Here is a 23,848-nt window from a genome sequence, read left to right as displayed (position 1 = left end):
AATAATAAATAGGTATTTAAAAATGTATTTATTATAGGTACTTATTATGAATATTGTCAGTTAAATTAAAAATGTTTTGACTTGTTGACAGAAGTCTTTCTTGTTAAAATAATTTCTTAAGGAATGTGGATTATATGATGAATAAAATGTATATGTCAGATTATTATCCTAGTTTACCAATGAAACTGATTCATAATATTATTGCTATTTCAAAGGTTCTAATTAAAAATACAAGTACAAATCCAATTAAGTGGAATTTTTTGCGCGTGTTTTGATTGTTAATTTTTTCTAACTTAGCTTCTAGAAATACTTGTTATTTTTTAGTATACATTGAATATACCTATCTAACAGTTGTATAACTACTATTTCAACAATTAACGCTTTAAGAAATACTGTAAAGGTAGTTTTAATTAATAGTTGACTCTTCAAAACATTTATGATTTATTTATGTGTATCTGGTGCACAATATTAATTATATAATAGGTATTACGTACAATTAATAGTACATAATATTCATAAAATATACTTAAAAAAGTGTATTAAACTAGGTATTATAAATAATCAATTTTCTAGCAATTAAGAGTAAAATGAATAGACGTTTATATATATTATATTAAAAAGTAATAAAATATATATATATAATAATATTTACTTCAATTAATACGATATTATGAAATATACACAATAATTTAAATACAATTAATTAAATTGGTGATGTAATATAATGGAAATCGATTATTATAGCAGTTTTAAAGTTATTTAGATTAGTTATCTAGATATTATACTATTTAATACTTATTATTTAAGTATCTAACAAATAAAATACAAAAAACATAATAATTGTATTTTATTTTATTTTTTTGATTTACTGTAATAATTGATAAATAATATTATTCTTTAATTAATAATGGGAAACCATGAATATGATAATTAATCCTAAAAAAATAAAACATTATAAGAATTTAATAGCCTATTAACTACAATTGAAGTTTTCATTAAATTTAATACAATGATAATAAGATCTAAAGGATATATTAAAGATTCTGAGCACATGCCTGAGAGCTGTGAAAGACACGTAATACAAATACTAACCGGATTCTACATGTCAGTTTTTTTTATAAAGCATGTTTTTTTTTTTTTTATCAACATCTAAAACTCAATGATAAACTTAGACAATAACTACTAACTATTTGAGTTATAAAGCTGATTAACAAATTAATACAATTTTACTTTTTTAAACAAACAATTTAATCAGTAATTAATTAAATATCTAATATTTTATTTAATCTCTTCCTTTCACACATAAATTTATATAACATAATACACGAAATATTAGTATAATTATTTATAATAACTAATAAGATATATTGTTGATTTTTAGATAAAATAACTTTAGCATTTTTATAAAACAAAGATATGTAAAATACTATTATATTTTTATATTCACTAATAAAGGGATGGTAAAAAAAATGTATACGTAAAAAGATAACTAGTAAAGTAATAAAAAATAAAAAAGTAAAACTTTTATTGAAACAAGAAAATAATAATAAATTTAGTACAATTTTTTTATCAATATTAATATTAATATTTTTATTTATTCTATCTTGAACTTTGATACATTTATTTTAAAATATATATAATAAATTTATACAATACTGCAAACATTTAGTATTACCTATCAGGATTCAAAGCACGAAAATCATAATATGAATTTGAATATTTTATTTCATAGTATAATTATTTTTGTATCAAAAAAAGCCTATGTACGAATTACGCTGTAAATTCTTAACTAGTTTTATGAATATATTAAACCAAAGTTCAGTATAATAAGGCAAAAATATCAACATGTAAATTTTATATATTATAACAACTAACTAAATTTAAATGATTAAAAATATTAATTTATATTAATGTACTCGATCTTCCTAACAATAAAGTCTATATTTTTGTAATTTTAAAAGCTCTTAAAAAAATATTATTATATATTTTTAATACTTATTCTACAGATAGCCATATAATATAATACATATGTACTTAAAGCATGAATTTAATATTAATATTTAAACTAAAATTACAAAATGTTTACATAAAATTTCGTAAAAAACCATTGAATTTAAGTTATTTAAGTGTATAACACTCAATATAGGTACTTTAAAAGTACCTGGTTTGGGCACTGATGGCGCCAAAGATAGCCTAGAATAGAGCAGCCATTAGCCAGGCTCAAAAAATATTCTGGTTGCGAAATATTATAAAATCATGTTTAGTATAGCTGTTCAAATACAGGCTAGAATGCCCCCAGCGAATCTCTGGGCCAAAGAGTGACGCAGAATTAAAAACTCGAGCAGGAAGTCAGGGTGGTAGTAATCATCATGAGGTAGGAGCGAAGTGATGCTGCACAAATTACAGGTCCTATGGAAAAAAAAATAAATACCAATAAGGAATATCTTAAGATAGTCAAGTAAACATTATATACAAGATAACTAAAATAAAAGAAAAAGAATATAAATTAAGGTAGGTGGTCGCAATGGAAAAATTTAATTTTAGTAAACATTATAAATAAAAAAAAATGTATAAGGCAAACAATCACTACGAAGGCAAAATATACTTATTTGCAATTCTCAAGTGTTACTATTAATTTATAAAGTTATTTTTAATTTACAACAACCCAATTTTAATCATCAAAAGATTGTTATTTATTGTTAAAGTAAATAAACGAATGAGCAAAAACTCTGTCCATCGACGTATATTGAACATAAACTTATTAATGTCTACAAGAGCATTAATTCAATATTTTTTCAAAATTGTATGTAAAATATTGTTAATAGTATCTGCAATAAAATAAAAAATATTATTTAAAAATGATAAAACTAATAATCAAAGCAAAAAATCTGAAATGAATAATCGTTTAAATTTATAACTAGTTGCAGGAATATTATTTTTCATAATTTTTCCATGAAATTAGCTAGAATAATCATTTAATTATTTCGAATAAATAAAATATATATTTTTATACAAGTCCATTAAAATATCAATGCCATTATAATTAATTTCTAGTATAATATACTTCAATTATTTTAAAGAATTAAAAAAAGTCCTGTTTAATATCAGCATTTTAATTTTGTTCTCGGCCAATATATACTCTTAATTCTATATTATCTAAATCTAATTTTATGATTAACCAGTTTGATTAAGTATTTTTATTACTTCACCTATTGGTAGGTATTGTTATTTATAATATTGCTATTTTAATTTCTTACAACATTAAAACAAGTACAAACACATTTTATGACTAAATAACCCCCCGGAGACTTGTGATAAAACACGGGGCATACAGTACAAGTATATAATAATATGTAATACATAATTATAGATCTTATTTATATGAATAAATTCTTGTTTTTTCAATACGAGTTTTTAATTTATTAAACTGAAATTTATTTTATTATCACGATAAAACTATAATTTTAACTACTAGTTGTCATTATCAAAAATACATAATAATCATAATTTTAAAACGTGGTCTACGAGTGGACATTACAAACTAAAATATAACTTCTTATTGATGTTCAGTAATAATTGTTGAAAAAAAAAGTATATGTAATTTCGTAATTTGCACCTATAGAGACAATCTTAAATACTTCTTTATCAATGGTTAAATAACTAAATAATACTTTATGTAGGATAATTTTTAATATTTTCACTGAGTGTTTGAATGAAATATATTAATATACTCGTTAAAAAAAATAATTTTAATAAAACACATTATTTTTGTGCATGAATTATTTAAGCTAATCGTATTTTATAACACTTAATATTAAGTATGGTATTCCAAATGTATGGTGAGAATTTGAATCAATTTACCTATAAATTTATGTTTAAAAATTTAAAGAAAATCAAGTTAATATTTTATGAATTTATGATTTATAAAGACTTATTTTGGAGTCAATGGATCAGTTTGTACTTAGTTTCCAGTTCTTCAACATTACTTTATAAAAAATTAAAAACAAAAAATAAATAGTTTATCCACAATTCAAAAAAGAAAATCACTAAATATATAATAATAGGCTAGAAACAGTATAAACAAAAATTTTGTATTATGAAAAATATTTAAGAAAATTGCAAGTAGGTATACACAATAAATGTCCATATGTGTAGAACGATGAGCTTACCTAATGTAAGACAAATTCAGATCAAACAAAAATTTAACGAAAACATAAACGTATAATAATGTGTATTATGTATGTTTGAATAATTATCGAAAGTGTTGTAGTTGAGTGGGTCTACGTAGGCGTAACTATTTAGTTAGGTATGAATAGTAAATTGAATACGCTGTAATTTTTATGAAATTCAAACATTATAATTTAAAAATTCAAGTATTTATTTAAAATTTGAATAATATAAAATTAGAATATACAATTAAATATATTTTATGTATTATAATATTTAACCATACTAATTTTTTAAGTTTACCTAAATACCGTACACTAGTAAGCTTACTAAAGTAAGATAATAAATTCCTACTGGAAGATTCAACTTCATATAATTATTTTATTTTTATAAAATTATATAAAATATCTTGTTTGACATAAATATTTAAATACAGACAATTATTTTGGTACTATAATCAACTAATTTCATATGCAACGTATTACATAGTAATAATTTTATATGTACGCTATACGCAGTATGTTATAAAGGATATTGCTATTATGAATATTTCTAAGGTAATACCTAACCTAATATTTATGTAAAAATATTAATTATATTAAGTATTGATAATGATACGATTATAACCAAATAATCATGGAATTTTAAACTAAAAAAAAATTTTTAATTCTTCACATTATTATATTACTTTTGTATTCGTAAATACTATAATCGTGACTAAGTTGCAGAAATATCGTTCATATATAATAAATAAATTATAATAGTCATATACTCATATGTGAATATTTGATGATATAATATTATTCTATGAAGTCACTTGTTACTCGTATTCTATGTATCTTTGTAAAATATTTTGAAATGTTTATTTTCATAATGTCAATAAATATTCATATAACATTAAAACTTATAACATTGTATTAAATTTCATGAAAATTAGAATAACTCAAGTAACCGAGGATGAAAAATTGAATCTGTATTAATCAAGGCAATTATTGAGCAATTCTTTAATTTATGTTTCTCACGAATAACGTACAACGTTCAACATACAACGATTTTTTCAGAGATGAAAATTAATATTAGATACAAAGTGATAATATGAAAAACTGTGAACATGGCGACTGAAATAGTGACATATCTGCACAATAGTGAAGATAAGTACAGAATAGATTTCATGATTCAAATGAGTAGTTACAGAAAAGTTTTACATTTGGTACAACAGTGAAAAATATACTTCTGATAATTGATAACAGTTTATAGTGTTACTGTTATTAGAATTTTATAAATATATACAGTGATTAACAAAAAATGTATTAACTTTTTTAAAAATAAAATTTTTTCATAATTTTCAAATAAAATAAAACAATTTAAAAAAAGAAAATTATATTTTTTATCGTTATAATTTTTTAAGTTATTATTTTTTTAAATAACAACATACATTTTTAATTTCATATTATAAAGCAGAATATTTTCAGAATATATATGTTTCTATTTATAGAAGTCGAAATTAGGATGATTAGTGTATGAATTATAAGTATTTTTTAAACTTTTAAAGTTCAAGTAAACAAAGTGCAGTGGTATGGGGATATCCCGTAAAATATTGGTCTTCTATATCATTTAGTGAAACTAAATACTAATAAAGTTATAACTGCTCGTTCGAATTTCGATTTTCATTTATTGAAATACTCCGAAAAATATTCTATTTCAGAATATGAAATTAAAAAGTAAAAAACATACAAAATATAATTTTTTTTTTTTAAATGTTGTTTATCTTGACTAGAATTTATTCAAAAAATATATTTTAAAACTTTCATACATTTTGAAATAATGAATGTAGTTTGATAAAAGAATCACCCTGTATATATTTTCATTATTTAACATAGAACCATCCTTAAAACAACTAAATACTTAAATAGGAATTTTACAAGACAATATGATCGAAAGAGGAAGAAAAAAATTGTTAGACTGTTGAAATCTCAACTGAGGATAAAAAAAAACATAAATGGGTTGATACATTTTTATTTATCAAGGTGAAAAAATGTTTATTATTTAATATTATTTTTAAGAGATTTATAGAAAAGATGAATGAAATTATTAATCAAACCATGGTTGAAGTTGGAGAAGTTGTATATTTTATCATAGAAAATTTAAATTATCTATAAATAATTCAAAACGTTCAAAAATGTTTTTTAAATTATACCAAATATAAAAAATTATTAAATAACAATTTGTTGAAAATTTCAAGTATCTACAAATCAAAAAAACAATATCGATTTTGTCAATTAATACTGGATTTGCGTAAAATTTCTTGTTTTCACTAAATGTATAAACTATAATTTTCTATTTAATATAATAGTTCAACTTTATTTGAGCTATACTTATATCCATGACATTTTAGTTTTTTTTTTTAAATATCAATTAAAATAATTATCCGTATAGTCGACATTTTTGAAAATTTAGTATAAGATCAAATATAATCATTAATGTTATATTTTTATAAAAATATTAAGACACAATTATTTTTGATTACATTAAAAAAAAAATAAAAAAAAAATACGAAGTACGTCAAAATCTCAATAAATAGGTATCAAAATATTTTGTAGTTAGAAATGCATAAAAACTTTTCTTTATACTAGTAACTTTTAAAAATGTAGTATAAGATTCTTCATAAGTAATTCATAATGGAATTATTTTTTTATAGATATTTTAAGTTAAAATTGGAAGAAATTATTATTATTTAAACGATAAATATCGATATTAGTTATATAATGTTTTGTTATTATTTAAAAAAAAAACTGAGCCGTCGGGGATGCCTGGCAAATGTAAAACATCAACAATTTTCTTTTTGTAATAATGTTGAAAATTATTATTATAATTATTATTTATTTATTTTTTAATTATTATTATTATTATTATTATTAACTTTTTGTCGAGCTTCGCTGAATTGAGCCGACGAGCTACTAGTGGGGCTTCGCCACGCAACAGTCGCGAATCGGTCTCACTAACGTACCGCGTCATTAGATGTTTCACATCAAAAATAAATATATTTAAAATAACTTTAATAGCTATTTCAAAGAGGTATATCATGAAATATACTTAAAGTGATATAGGCTGGTAGACCTTCGCTTAGAATTGTTCTTTGTATGCGATGATACATCGTTTAGATACTTTAATTCAAATTTAATATTAACACATCCATAGCAGTTACCCATCCGACGCCTAATGTACAGCATAGCGATATTCGCTTACCTACCTTTTTGTTTATTTTTCCCGATTATTTTGAAAAATACTGGTAGTTTTGAATTTTTTACATCTCTGTAGTACAAACTAGAGCCAAATTGATTTCCAAAACTACCCTCAAAGTTGAAAATTTAACTATTCTTTCGACTATCTAGTTATTGTATATACAGACACAAAAAAAGTACATTCTAATAACATTAATATATTCATTGCTCTATTCAGAACTTAAAATAGTATACAATTGGTAGGCACCTACTTTAAGAATTAAGATTAGGAAATCTATTGTCACGCTAGAAAATACATAATTATAATGTAAATTATATTAAAATTACTTACTTGCTGTATTCCTATCTGGACCAACACATAACATAATAACGTATCTTATATTTTTTATCGACTAAAATACATTTTTATGAATAAAATTAAGAAATATCACGAGAAACTAAAAAAAAATAATAAAACTTTTTATAAAAATATGTCGATTACCAATTGATTTTATTTTATGATGACTACTAATAATTGTACCCCATTGTATTATCGATATAGGCAACTTATTAGCATACTAAATAATTTAAAAAATATAATATTAAAATAAGGTATAATAATATCATTTATTAACTATAAATAAAAACAGTAATTAGATATCATTTCTTACAGATATATCGTTTATTATTGAATATTGATACATCAAATAAATTGTATTCTATTTTATGCCCATGTAATAATTACTGTTTATTGTTATCACATATACCGTGGTGGTTGTTATCGGTCATTCATATTTTGATAACGATTTTACCACTATATTTTGATAAAGGGATAAACGTAGTAATGTAAACATTGCAAACCACGAATTAAGATTCGTGATGTAAACGTACGTTAGGTACAATTTATTATTTTTTTATTATTGCAATGGATATACCTATTTATAATAATGTTCTAATTATTATTTATGAGTAATTTGATCGTTTTAAAAATGATTAGTCTTCAAAAATTCAAATAAAAATTATACTTGCATAGTTAAGTTTGTGTAACCATACTCTTAAAGTGTAAATTAAACAGTTATCATCATAAGTTATAAAATATTGGTTTAAGTCAGCTTGTTGCACTTTTAAAACAGTTTTATAATTTTCAAATATGTTCAACACTGCTAGAAAGATCAGCTTGTGAGTTTATTTATTTCAAATGTTATTTATTTATTTATATTTAACCAATTTTTTTTAGACTGAGTAACTTGGTTCATAGCTCTCAATTGCGAATATGTTATAATGAACTATTCAAGGCTAATATATATTCATCAAACATATTAAGAAAAAAAAGAAAACCTAAAGAAGAAAAAGTAAAGTACAATTTCCCATTAATTATTTTCTTTCTGTATAACAGTCGTTTCTTAAATACTGTTACAAATACAGTGGATAGTATTTAATGTTACATTTAGGAAACAGTTATATCTTGGTAATATAATAACAAAGATTCATTTTACTACTATAAAACTGTTTAAATAAAGCCATTAATTATTGTTGAACCTACTTGCTTGAATTTTACTTATCATAACTAACTTAATATTTTTTTTTTTATTTTTAGAAAAATATTATCCTACCTGTAATAAATTTAAAACCAAAACAAAATAAAACTATTGACATTTGGAAAAATATGACAGTATCGGAATTGGCAAATGCGACAGGAATACCTGTAGGTAAATTATATTTATTGATGAAAAACTATGCAATACTACATTATTATACACAATATCTCATAACTCTCATACATTGTGTTTGATCTTGTACATTTTTATCTGACTGCTGTGTAAATTTAATACTAAATATTATAGTTTAGTTAAACTATTTCAAAAATAGTAATTTTAAAAAAAAGAAGGTTTTTAATGGGATTAAACACTTTGTGACTTATTTACTTTTTTACTTAATATGTTCTATGATATCATTTTCAAATTATTGTAATTTAGGTACTATAATTATATTATTCATATTTGACATTGATTAATATTAATTATAAATTTTTATTTCAGATAATGTTCTTAAAATAATTGAATTAAGTCAAAATTCACATTTGTATTTTGAACCTACAAGTTTAATAGATAATGTTTCAATTCTTCGTGAAATTGTTAAAAAATGTGGATTCAAATCTAATTTAACATCAAATCCTAATATAAATAAAAAACCAACTGATGAACATTTAAAAGACGCTATTAAAAGGTATAACATTTTAAATTAAATTGATTTTTTAATTTTAAATTTAAAGCGTCAGGTGTTACTATTATTAATTTATTAATATAAAAATATAATTTTTATATTTTACAATTATTTTTAGACCTCCAGCACCATATGATTCTACAATTTCGAGGCCTCCAGTTGTAACAATAATGGGTCATGTAGATCACGGAAAAACCACTTTATTAGATACTCTTAGGAATGCATCTGTGGCTAAATCTGAATTTGGTGCTATTACACAACATATAGGTGCTTTTCCAGGTAATAATAATAATTTAATGTTAATATAATAATTCACTATTTGATATTTCACGTTTTGATCAATTTATTTTCAGTTGTTTTGGAAAATGGAAAAAAAATAACATTTTTAGATACACCTGGACATGCAGCCTTTGCAACTATCAGAAGTCGAGGTGCGCATGTAACAGATATTGTTGTATTAGTAGTAGCAGCTGATGACGGAGTCAAGGAGCAAACTATTGAATCAATTAGAATGGCTAAACATGCGAAAGGTTTGTGTTTTATCAGAATAAACAACCATGCAAATTATTATTAAATAATAAATTTAATATACAAACGTACATTTTTGAAATTAATAATCACTATCAAGTACCAACAACCACAATTTATCTTATATACCCATGAAATAAATAAAATGCACTGCTAATCTATTCTAAAAAATATAATATAATATATAACTTCAAAATTCTCATGGTTATACAATGACTATACCTCTAACTTATCATTCTGTTGGTATATACAAATTTAATATGTAATTATAATACAATTTATCGTATAATTTATAATTATAATATGTATTTAAAATTGTTTTAGTTCCCATCATTGTGGCAATCAACAAAATAGACAAACCGACTGCAAATATAGTATGTATTAAAAAATTAAACATTTTAGAACATTTTTTACTTGTATTTTTTTCCAGGAACGTTGTAAAAAAATGTTGCAAACTCAAGGTGGATTGGATCTTGAGGAATTTGGTGGTAGTGTACAAGTAGTTCAAATATCTGCTTTGCATGGAACCAATTTCAACAGTTTGATTGAATCAATTTTAACTCAAGCTGAAGTATTAGATTTACGTGCTGATCCTAATCCTCCGGCAGAAGGAGTAATAATAGAGTCAAAACTCGATAATCAAAAAGGGTTAGTTAACAAAAATATTTTTTACTATAATATATTAATTAAACAACTTAACTTAATAATTTAAAAATAAATTAGGGTAGTAATTAATTTCTTGTAGACAAATGTTAACATATTATCAATGTGCAAGTGTTAGTTCAAAAATAAGTTTTTCTCTTTTTTCTTAAAACCAATTTCATCCAATAGACTCAGAATTATTTTTAACTATTATTGAACTGCTACCATAACATGCATTTTATTTTTTTTTTTAGTTAAAAATTAATAATGGAATACGGGTTTAAAACTACTTATTTCCAGGGTTACTTATTACCTATTTATTTATTTATTTAGAAAATACTACTTTCAAAAACAGTTGAATTTTCATAAAAATAATAAGAAAATTCTTTGAACAGTTTAATAAAAAAAAAAAAAAAATCGGAAAACTTACTTTTAGACTAATGTTGTAATACATATTATATAATATATATAGTGTTATTAATTTATTATATAGTTTTATATTTCTACTGCAGTGCTTTTATTGCTTTTAGGTATCATTTTTTTTTCAAATATTCTCTGTATGAATGCAGTATATTATATAATTATAATATATTATATACATATATATGTGTAGGATATTTGTAAATATCTAAGTTAATGTTATTTAAATATTAAGTTTATTTTATATAGCCACGTTCAATAACTAATAAATAATGTCTTAATTATTTGTTTACTGTATTAGTGGACATTACCTAATATAATAATTTTACTTTAATTAAACTTGTTAAGTAATACGTGTTTTGTCATTTTATTTTAAATAATATAAAAATTATCTTTTTAGAAATTCTTACTAACATAAATTTCTATTTATTTAATAATTTATTTATTTTTTCTTGTTTTACAAATTTTTAATTCGGTGTTATTAATTAATAATTATTTTATTTTTATTTCAGCTAAGTTAAATTTAATGTTAAGAGTTGTAAATTTTTAGTTGCTGTATAGATTTCTAAAAATACTTCTAATTATTTTGATACATTAAATTTTAATTATAATTATAATTTACTTATTTTTTTTTTTTTTAGAAAATTGGCAACAGTTCTTGTTCAACGTGGAAAATTATTAAATAATAGTATACTTGTAGCTGGCAACACCTGGGGAAAAGTACGAACAATGATGGATCATCAAAACAATGTTCTCCAAGAAGCTAATCCATCTGATGCAATTCAATTAATTGGTTGGAAAAACTTACCACAAGCTGGACAAGAATTTTTACAAGTTTCTTCTGATGTAATAATCTTAAAAGCAGTTTCTTATTTCACATAAATTGGTTAATCAATAATTTAAAATAACTATCAAAATTATTATTATTGTACAGAAACGTGCACGCGAAGTAGTTGATTATCGAATATCAAAATCTGTTGAACAAAAACAAAATGAAGATAGTATTTATATTTCATCAAAACTTGAAGAGCATAATAAGGTAAACATAAAAATTATCTGATTTAATTTTGTCCTTTTTTTAATATTTAAATTAAATTTCACAAATTTACCTAAAATTACATTATTATGAGGCTCATATAGTATGAGCTAATTGTGTAAAATAACACATAACATATACTTTTTTAACTCATACACAAAATCAATTTAATATGATGTATCTAATACAATTTAGTAGTTGGTTTATACTTAGTAAAAAAAGTAAAAAAATTAATTTTAAAACTAGTTAAGAGCATATAAAAAATAGACATTTTACTGAATTATATTTTATACTTGTCTGACCATCAAAAACTGGTTAGTGTGGAGGACATTTTTTAACATTTTTAACAAGTACAGAATGTACTTTTAAAGAAATCATTGTTAGAAGAGTTTATTGAATTTGTCTTAAAACTTATGTTTTAAAACACTAGTAAATATGATACAACATTTTATTTTTATTTTCATATTAGTATACTAAAATGTTAGAATGAGTTTGAGAATATAAAATCTTATATAACTGTTTTAATTTTGGATAATAAGTAGTAATAACTGATAATGAATACAATAGTATTTATATTAGAAGTAACAGCATTTTTATTGATCAATTTTGTATTTGACAATATTTTTCAATAAGTTAAAAGTGATTAAAATAGACTTGTATGATTTATTAGGAGTACCAAAGCCATCTAGCAGAAAAAAAAAGGGGTGGCATTTTCAGAAGAAAACGATTCAGCGCAGTGTATCAAGAGAAGCAATTAGAAAATAGAAAAAATGCCACTGATGATGAAATCTGTTTAAATGTTGTGGTGAAAGGTAATTTAAACTATTTTAACTATAAATTATAATGCTTTTATGTACCATGTACTTGTTCATGATTTAGGAGATGTTATTGGGTCTGTTGAAGCAATCTTAGACGTATTAGAAACTTATGAAAGTAACCAATGCAAATTAGATATTATTCATTATGGTGTAGGTAACGTATGTGTTACTGATATTGAGTATGCCAATGCTTTTAAAGGTAAATACAATTAAAGAAGTTCAATTATAAAATAGAAAGATTTTTTTCAATTATAAATATAAATATATACTAGGACGATATGACACCCATCATATCTATTTTAGAATATATAACTTATATTGTAAATTTACATATGTTAAAAATAACACTGTTTTATACTATACTCTATTCCAAAGAACTTTGTTGAAAAACACTATTCATCACAGTATCATACAATGAATAACGACACACGCCAACCACTGCTGTTAATTACAGTGGTTCGACCATTCCTGTGGTTGCATGAGTCTTACCATACCTATTTGGAATAGAGTATAGCATAAATAGACCTATGGTAATCTAAAAATATATTAAAACATATTCTCTGTTTTTGTGTTGGTTTGTTTTTATTGCATTGTAAGAAAAATTGTTTTAAAACATTAAAAATAGCTAACAGAAAATTATGTTGTTATTATTAAAAATTGAATTATAATTAAATTATGGAGTTCACTTATTCTAATATTAAAAATAATACAATTGTAACATTATTAACAGTTAATATAAAATGTAAATTTACTGTATAATGAGTATGTCGCGTTCTCTTCATATAATACATGTTTAATATGGAATTTAATTTATTTTATTTTTATTTTAGCTATAGTGTATGCTTTTAATGTTGGTTCATTAAAAGACGCAGAAGAAAATGCTAAACAAAACGGTATTACTATTAAACAACATAATATAATCTACAAACTAGTAGATGATATAAAAGAAGAAATGAACAATTGCTTACCTCCAGTTGAAGTTGAGGATATACAAGGTATATAATTGATTCATTAATATTATAATCCTTATAAAATAAATGTTTTTATATAATAGCTTATTATTATTGTTTAAATATTTTAAATATTTAAATAGGGGAAGCCAATGTAATACAAGAATTTTTAATTAATGAAAATAAGAAAAAAATCCCAGTTGCCGGATGTAGATGCACAAGTGGTACACTGAAAAAAGCAGCACTTTTTAAAGTTATCCGTGATTATGATACAGTTCTTTATAGAGGTTAATATATTCATTTTTAATTAAGATTAATTGAATAACAATATTAAAACATTTGTAATTAATAGGTAAATTATCATCCATGAGACACCTAAAAGATGAAGTAGCCACAATCAAGACAAATATGGAATGTGGGATACGGTTAGAAGATACAAATATTAGACTAAATCCAGGTGATAAAATAGTGTGCTATACATTGCGAGAACAACAACAAAAGATTACTTGGGAAACCGGTTTCTAAATACTTATTTTATTATATTGACTGAATTACATGTTAATTCTTATAACTTTTGTTTTTAGTTCTTCATTAAAATATACATTTTTAGTTTAACAATTATGTACCAAATCTGTTAAATGTAAAAATATAAATGTATTTATTTTAATTACGTGTTTTTTTTTTTAGTAATGATTTTCACAAAAATAATTTTTACTCATCATAAAATTATATAATATTTTGAGAAAAAATTTACAGCTGGAAGTTAAATATAATTATTATGTTCTTGGTGAAACAGGTACCTAAAATGTAGAGGAAACATGGTCATTTTTTTGCTTTTTGCACTCCCTATGAAACTATTATATTTTATATTGAGTTTTACTGATACTATTTATTTTTATTTTTAATATTTAAAAAACTTTTCTTCTTTTTGATCTTTTGCACTGCGTAATTTAATTACTGGACATGTTTTTGTATACCCTGTAAACTGATATCTAAGTGATATTTCTACTTATTTTATTAATATTATAATAATTGACCTATGATCAAATTTAATTAAAATTATCTTATAACTAAGTATACAATGATATTTACAACTGTTAGTTGTACCTTAATTGTATAGGTATTGTATTTTTATCACACTCATATGAACTAATATAATATAACTATGTATAATATTACTTCTGTACTCGAACCATTTGACGCAAATTTAAATTAATAAACAATTTAACTAGATGTGTTTATTCACTATCAGTTATTCTATTTTGTATATGTTATACATAAAATATCATCAATAATAGGTATATGTAACTAACAAAAAAATAACTAAAATAATCAATATTTTATTTTGTCTACTTTTAAACTTTAGGTGTTTATAGATAAAACTGCCAACGTTTAGACTTTTATGTTCCATATTATTTATTCATATGTGAAACCTAATGTATCAAGTTTTCCAACCTATTAGCTATACAAATCGAACATTTTATAATTATTTATAAACATTTTAATTATAAAGTTATTTTTAAGACATAAACTTTGATGTATTATCAAGAGCTATAGTCAGAATAGTGCCTAATACTACACTACTAATATAGGTAGATATTATAAGTATAACCTTCACTTTGATAGAGTATAGATTATACTGATTGCAGGTACATTAAATGTAATACATTTTTAATGGTTATTACTTATAAGTCTATTATCTCAGACTGGCTAAACTATAGTCCTATGCATTCAACCACTCCGGGTCCACCTACTGATTTTGTTTGAGGCACATGTTTAAATAAACAGCTTTCGCCGAAAGATTGAGAACTGATGCGTGACGATAATAATTACTGTTAATATCCCAGAAGCGCGGTACATTGTGTGTTTAGTATCATACTTGACATTTTTCGGAGGCTGTAGTCTAATATTTTATCAAAAAACCATAAATAAATGCACACGAAAACAAAATCAAATTGTTAACTTCCTATATCATAGTGAATACTATTAGCCCTTATTTAATATTCATCCACACATCACTCCTAAAAAATCTTAGAGGTAGTCGTCTCTCGATTATCCCTTTTCTGCGCCACTGAGTATAATACATTTACTCACATACATACACATTTACACATTACACACGCATACCTATAGTGTGTAATCGTTGGTTGGAAACACTATAATTTAAATTTACTCTTATTGGTTTATGAATTTTAATTGTCATACCAATTTTCTATGTTAAAAAAATTAAAATAGCCGAGTTATGGATACGGCTATAGTCAATTTGCACCAAAATCAAAATCAATTATTATAAGATAGGTACTAAAAAATAAAACAAAAATGTAGCATATTAACATTATAGTACAATACCTATACATAAATTCAATTGTTATAAATATTAAATAAAAAAAGTCATGGGGAGGGGATCTATCTCCCTCATCCCACCGTTTGACGGCCACTGCATTGTTCCACTTTTACATAAAAATCAATATATGTTAGGCAAGAAAATATAGTTTTGTCAGATTTATTTAATAAAATAAATAGACAGTTCACCTTTATGTATTTTAATATCTTAGACAACACCGCAATGTATGAACTATGAATTTAATTCAGTGATACTGGATATTTTGGCAATATTTTCCTCTTATTACTATTATATATATTACCTACGTTTTATATTAGAAATGTCTTTGGTGATGCAAACATCAGAAACTATTGACCTTTGTATTGCAATTCTTATAATTTTGGATGGTTTTTCGTATGGTGTTTTTTTGGCCTTTATTTCACATAGGTAATTGGTTAAATTTATAAATGTATACTTACATTTCTCTCACTGTGATTGATGTGTGAATTTTTATCACGAATCTGTCGAGTTAAATTACTATTCGATAATGTGAAGTATTCGTTATATCCTACTTATAGATATTAACTTTGGTGAAAATTACAAACACTATTTTCGGTTACTTTTACAGTGGTACAAATTACATATCTTTATTTTGGTGTAAATTACGAACTCCCATGAATAACTATATTTAAATGTTTTAATGTTGAATATTATTTTTATTTTTTTTGATTAATTAAAAATTTTTTTTTAATATATGAATTATATAATCTCTTTAACAATTAAAATATATAGGAGTGATAATGTGATTTACCTAAGTTTCTAAATGTTCATACAAGTACCTGTATAGATAATATTGTACCTGCGACTTATTTTAACGTAATTTGTAATTTATGGAGGTAACTACTTAAGACTTCTAAACTAGTGAATTATATTTTATTCCAATTATTAATTAATTTAATTTTGAAGTATCACTCATATTTACTCATATCTTTATTTGGATACCTATATACTTACCTTTAATAAAAATTAATAATAATAATAATAAACATCAAAAACGATTTAATATCAAATAGGTAATTAAACTAATAAAAATCATAAACAATGAAGTCATATAGAATACGCATAGTATTATTATTTTTCGAATGTCATCGTTTATCATTGGGTCAAAATTGAAATAATAATAGCTAGGAATATGCATAATATTATAATAGTTTAACATTAGGTATATAGACGTGTGTATTGAAGTAGGTGAGGCAAAACGAATGCATAGTCACTATTTCCTGTCCATTAGTTTTAATTTTACAGTCAAGTGCATTTAAAGTAGGAAGATTACCTACTTAGCTTATTTAATGTAAATAACGATTAAAAAAAAAAAAAAAACAAAATTTTAATTGTATTCATATTTAATAACATGAACAAATAAAATACTTAAATATTAAAATATTATTGAATGATATAACAATCAAATCTACAATGGTCAATGACGTAAATATTATAAAAAAATGCCATTCAAACTTTGAAAACCTACTTATCACAAAAAAATTTGACTATAAAATACAACGCTAGGAAGTGCAGCACTACAGCAGCTATCTAATATAGTCAATAGCCAGTGATTTTGTATATTACGTTGCTATTTACACGGAGAAATATGTCTAATCTCTTGGGTAATTATAAATTTTATAAGCATTATTATTTGAAATTTAGACTTAATGATTTTATTTTGTATAACTATATAGGTATTAGATTGAAAATAACATTTTTTTTTTTTTTGATTAACTAAAAGTTTTAGATTGTCTATGACTTTAAGAATTGTGAATATTATAACTATTTTCTATTATGACTGTTACCTATACCTTACTAGTGATATATTGATTCTAAATGTGTGAAACTAATTAAATTTCTATAATTGCTATCTATTCAATACTACAATAATACTTATTATTATTGTGTATAACATAAGAATACGAGGGGAGTTATTTAAAAAAAAATAGTATTTAAAAAGAGTAGGTATTAGGTAACTATATTTATACTTAGTTTTAAATAGGTATAATATGAAAAGTGTTTATAATTTAAGTTTTTCGTTCATACATTATTATACTTTGGAGTTTTACAGAAGTAAACTTTCTTTTAATTGGATAAAAAATAATGGCTGATAATGACTTGAAAATTGTTAATTTTTTCATTTTTAGTTTTCTATTTGATTACATTGGCATTGTCGTCAGCGTGTTTGGCGTCAAAGAATATTGTTTTGTTCTTAGATAATGAGAACAAATTGATAGGGGAACATGGAAGTAATTACTATATATTATTATAAATTATAATAAATAACATTAAACTATAATAATTAATTCTTTAATGTGTTTATTCAATACGTGTTATTTATTATTTATTAATTTTAGAAATAACCGCCAAAAAGAGCCTCCAGCTAAACTTTTATGAAGATTGCATTAATAAAGATCTAAATGTGTGTACATCAAAGAAAAAAGGTAACGAACATTATTTGCGTTACTTTTCACAATCAGAAAAGCCAGAATGTAAGAATTACGAGCAAGTAGCTCAATCGAAGAACGATGTCTTGCAATTTTGTGTCGATATGGGAAACAGCTCTTGGTATGGTGGTGCCGAAACGACTTTTCAACATTGGCCGCTGAATAAACTCGAATGGACGGATACACCATATTTGACTAGAGAATTAGGCAGTCAAGCAGTGAGTAATAATTATCAAATTGTATTTTGTGCAACCTAATAAGGCTCGTATACAATTTAGCCAATATATTAGTTAGCATTTGACAATGCTTGTTTGCACGTAAACCTAGATGAATTGTTAAAGAATTTCTGTATTTTAACTAAACTTTAAGTCATAATTTGATGATATTTTATCAAACAACAAATATATATATATTATTTGTTCAAAATAAATGAATATGATATCACAAGATAAATTAATTTTTACTTTTCAATTATATATTTAATATATATTTATTTAAAAAAAAAAAAATCGAATGGATTTATATTATTATCAATTTATATAAATATTTTTTTTATTTTAGGTCGTGGAGTCTTATTTCTTCAACTCTGACGGATTTTATATTCATATTGACGAGTCGGTTCCTCTATTTTTAGATATAAATGGTCTACGACCGGGTAAAATGTGTTTTACAGCTAAAGTTGTTGCTCCATATAGGAAAGTTAGAAATAGTATGCAATACCAAGTATGCAAATATAAAAACGCTCGAGTAGCGCATGAAAGTGCTATTAAAGATTTCCTAGGTATGCCTACATCTATACCCTGATCCATACGTAATAAAGTATCCAATTTGGTCCACGTGGGCAAGATATAAAGCTGATGTTGACACGTTCACTGTACGAAAGTTTGCTCGAGAAATAATCGATCATGGATTTCCTAGAGGTACATTTGAAATAGATGACAAATGGGAGACTTGCTATGGTAGTGCAGAATTTAATACATCTAGATTTGAGAATATAAAAGAACTTGTTAATGAATTGAGTAAGTATCAAATAATTTATTATTAAAATTCGATTAATTTGTTTAAATTTTTAATTTAAATAGGTACTAGGTACTTGTATAGCGATATTAATAGGTATTACTAATATTTCTTATAAATAAATACAATATCTGTTGACCTTTAAAACCAAAAAAACAACAAATAATCAAAAAAATAATAAATAAAAAATGGTCCGGTAAAAGCAGTTATTTTGATACGGTTCCAATCTTAGGTAAAAAAAAAAACCTTGTCAATTATTAATGTAATATATAATATTATTATATTATTTAATTACGTTATACTTCATTAAAATGTGGGTATAAATAAATGCACTTTTAAGTCGGTTTTGAAAATATCAAAACAGAATATTAAATGATTTTTTTCAAATTTAAAAATTACTTAACTTTTGCGTAAAAAAATTAAATAATTTATTTTGTATACTAATATTTATAAAAAAAAAAATATTCGAATTAATTGTAATTACAAATTTAAATAATTGTAATAAATGTAATCTAAAATTTCATATTTTTACGATTTTGCACATTATTTATTATATTTTGTATTAAAACATTTAAAACATTAATGGCGATATTATTTTTTTATTAAAACGTAAATTCATACATATTGAATACATATATCTCTATAAATGTATATAATATATATAATATACATTATACATAATATATACTATTATATACATATGATATATCAATTAACTAAGTGTATCCAAATAGATTTATTGAAAATATTTATTTTTCGATCGTATAAAATTTAAATATGTAAATCTTATAGGAAATAATGCTATTAATAATATTAATTATTAGTTTATTGGTATATATAATATAATTCCAATTCTGAGTTTTAAAAATGTTTGTAAATCTATTCTCTGAAAGTATCTTCCCGTTTGCAGCGTTTTTACATTTTCAAACTGAGTATTTGATTAACTGTTATATTTTTAATAACTTTACAGAATCAAATGGTTTCAAGACTTCTTTGTGGACACATCCGTTTGTAAACTTGGAATGCCCTTGTCATAATATCGCCAAAGATAAGGGATATTTAGTGAAAAGTACATCAAACACAGTAAATACCACATGGTGGAATGGAGATGGATCTTATGTAGACTTCACAAATCCTGAAGCAGCTGCATGGTGGTCTAATGCTCTCCGTAATTTACTTGCAACATCCGGAATTGATACACTGAAATTCGACGCAGGAGAAAGCAGTTGGTAAATACTTATCAATAATTTATTTACCAATTTAATATTAAGTTGTAATTTACGGTTAGTACCTATAGTTAGATGTGAACACTTTAAGACTAAACATTATTTAAAACGTATTACTGAACTTTTAGTTTGAGTCTTTTTTATTAACATAAATAAATATAGATTCATCTAAACTATGGCATACAATGCTATAACTGTATTTAAACTTCTTTATTATAGTATATTCATTGTGATAGTTTATAATAAAATACTGTATCTATTATAACAAAAACGCTTACAAATTTAAAATATATAAATATATATTTAAATAGGCACAGTCTAAAATAATGAACACACTGATTTTTAATATTAAAAAAAACATTTCTTTAAAATATGTAATTAATTTCTTACTATTGTCAAACACAGAAAAACATTATATTTTTATTTTATGCAGGAGTCCGCAGCTTCCAGTATTTCACGATAGTGATCTGACTTACTACCCCGACAACATAGTAAACGCATATCTTAAGACTATTACATCTTTTGGTAATGGTATTGAATACAGAGCATCCAGAAGAAGTCAAGAATTTGGTCGTCTTTTAAGAATGATGGATCGTAATTCTCGGTGGGATTTTGAACTTGGACTTCCGACATTAATAACATCTCTGATACAATTGAATATGATCGGATATCCGTTTGTCTTGCCTGATATGATTGGTGGAAACGGATACGATAACTTGCCACCTTCTAAAGAGATGTATATTAGGTGGATGCAAGCAAATGTATTCATGCCAGTTGTACAGTTTTCGTACACACCTTGGGATTTTGATCAACAGGTTATTATGGTTGAGAATTTAATTATTGACAAAAATAATCGTTAACCAAACTAAACTACTTACTAAATGTGTATAACACCCGAACCTTTTGTGTTTATAGACAGTAGATATATGCAGAAATTTAATGAATTTGCGTGCTAATTATACAGACACCATTATTGAACTGATGAGAAGTAGTGTAGGTAAAGGTACTCCGTTAAATCCTCCGATTTGGTGGATTGACCCTATAGATCCAGTTGCACAAGCAATTGCTGACGGTAAGTAAATACATTTCGTTTTTAAGCAACTATATTTTAATTTTGAATAAACAATTTCTTTTATAATGTACATTTTATAGAATATCTGTTGGGCGAAAATATCCTTGTGGCTCCGGTCATTGTTCAAGGTGCTAAGTCCCGAGATATTTACTTACCTTCGGGAATTTGGAGAGATGAAAACCATCCAAACTCACAACTCATTAAAGGCAGGAAGTGGTTGCGTAATTACCCTGCCAAACTCGAGGTTCTTCCGTGGTTTACAAGAGTTAGAGCTGGTCCATATATTTTTAGTAATTAATATTAATTTTTTATTAACATTAATAATGTTCCATAATATTATTTTTAGTTATAGTTTTTTTTTAATTATTGTTTTTTAATTGATAAGTTGTCTGTGAAAAAAACACTCAACCTATTTTAAATCATTTCCTTTTTTCTTTTCACGTGATATTCACGGTATCTATAGAATGTAAAAAATGTAAAAGTAACACCAACATTTCGGGTTAAAAAAATATTGAATATCTATTTAAAATAAAATGTTTTGTATTATTTTATTATAATAAATCAAATTTGTCGTTTCATTTTTAAATTAAGTGTTTGAAAAACTTTGTGTTTGCCCTAGAAGTTACAACTTACAAATACCTTATCCTTTCAGATTAACCATTAATAAACTAGTTATTTAACAATCACATAAAAACAAACTTATATCAGAACACATTCTCAATACTATTTGATTCTAACAGTTAGAATATAAATATTAACTTAAGAGATGATATATTCTGAAAAACAAGCAACAGATCACTTCACTAAAAAAATATTTTTTCCACAGTAAAATATATTTCCAATAATTTTGATTTAATATTGGATTATTTTGATGGGGAAAAGCCAACTTTTCAGTAAACTTTTATTTTAGTTATTCACCCTACAAACTGATATAATACCCGATCACCGAACTCTGATGTGATGTGACGTAATACAGATTTATCGTATAAGTGCACTACGATCAGCAAAATTCAGTGTGCTAGGTTAGGTAGCAAGTGCCTATAAAATCATATTATATGATACTTAGAATAATAACATACAACTAACTAGCACCAACTTGAATGTGTTTACATTTTACGAATGCCGCGGCATCATTCCAATCAAAACTATTCATAAATTCATTTCAACTATTCACAAAATAATAAAATTATTACTTATTATTATGTCTTTTCGTTAGCTTGTTGTATGTAATTTTTTATTTTTTAATAATAAATAATTAGATGCATACAATTATATCACACAAACGCTATTTTTGAACATTCAAGTCTCAAGTGGAGCTAAAAAAATGTAATATGATCACCTCATTAGTTATTAATATATTAAAATATCGAAGTTGGTAATTTTTTTTCAGTTATTTCATAATACTTTTTTTTTTAGTTTATACAGAGTGATTCTTTTACCATAAAACACTAATTATTTCAAAAAGTATTCATGTTTTTGAAAATATTTTTTTGCATGTTTCAAATCATTAAAAAATAACGTTTTAATTAAAAAAAATTTTTTTAAATATTTTTTATCTTTATATTTTTTTAAGTTTTTTACTTTTTTGAATGACAATATAGAGTTTTAATTTTATATTCCAAAGCAGAATAATTTTCTAAGTATTTTGATACATAAAATTCGAATTTAGGACGACTAGGACAAGTAGTTTATGAGTTTTACGTATTTAAAGTTTAG

The 23,848-nt window shown here is 23.7% G+C and overlaps 2 protein-coding genes across 3 annotated transcripts; both read left to right on the top strand.

Moving 5' to 3' along the window:
* The first annotated feature begins 8,538 nt into the window (after window positions 1-8,538).
* On the top strand, window positions 8,539-14,672 carry LOC113552895 (translation initiation factor IF-2, mitochondrial). Of its 2 annotated transcripts, XM_026955906.1 has the most exons (15): window positions 8,539-8,567; window positions 8,626-8,740; window positions 8,986-9,097; window positions 9,428-9,614; window positions 9,730-9,890; window positions 9,965-10,141; window positions 10,464-10,513; window positions 10,570-10,787; window positions 11,843-12,047; window positions 12,136-12,240; window positions 12,908-13,049; window positions 13,117-13,254; window positions 13,886-14,050; window positions 14,149-14,292; window positions 14,358-14,672. In XM_026955906.1, the coding sequence occupies exons 1-15, from the start codon at window positions 8,539-8,541 to the stop codon at window positions 14,528-14,530; spliced, it is 2,121 nt and encodes a 706-aa protein (XP_026811707.1). In that variant the 3' UTR covers window positions 14,531-14,672. The 2 variants fall into 2 exon arrangements, with proteins under 2 accessions (XP_026811707.1, XP_026811708.1); XM_026955907.1 differs by lacking the exon at window positions 8,539-8,567 and having other exon boundaries at window positions 8,626-8,745; window positions 14,358-14,530.
* Window positions 14,673-17,752: 3,080 nt separating this feature from the next.
* On the top strand, window positions 17,753-22,650 carry LOC113552919 (myogenesis-regulating glycosidase-like). Its single transcript, XM_026955945.1, is given in 9 exon segments — window positions 17,753-17,992; window positions 18,518-18,619; window positions 18,728-19,035; window positions 19,379-19,615; window positions 19,617-19,836; window positions 20,805-21,063; window positions 21,494-21,875; window positions 21,976-22,132; window positions 22,213-22,650. Coding segments are annotated over 9 exon segments (1,899 nt in total). The 5' UTR covers window positions 17,753-17,976; the 3' UTR covers window positions 22,431-22,650.
* The last annotated feature ends 1,198 nt before the right edge of the window (window positions 22,651-23,848 follow it).

The sequence above is a fragment of the Rhopalosiphum maidis genome, chromosome 2, assembly GCF_003676215.2.
Source record: "Rhopalosiphum maidis isolate BTI-1 chromosome 2, ASM367621v3, whole genome shotgun sequence".
Lineage (NCBI taxonomy): Eukaryota > Metazoa > Arthropoda > Insecta > Hemiptera > Aphididae > Rhopalosiphum > Rhopalosiphum maidis.
This window is presented reverse-complemented; position numbering and strand designations above follow the sequence as displayed.

What these genes read in the sequence shown, in the direction of transcription:
- LOC113552895 (XM_026955906.1), top strand. Translation starts at nt 8,539, where the DNA reads ATGTTCAACACTGCTAGAAAGATCAGCTT. An exon ending in GAAAACCTAAAGAAGAAAAA is followed by an intron (nt 8,741 to 8,985) that starts GTAAAGTACAAT and finishes TTTTATTTTTAG; the next exon opens with AAAAATATTATCCTACCTGT. An exon ending in ACAAACCGACTGCAAATATA is followed by an intron (nt 10,514 to 10,569) that starts GTATGTATTAAA and finishes ATTTTTTTCCAG; the next exon opens with GAACGTTGTAAAAAAATGTT.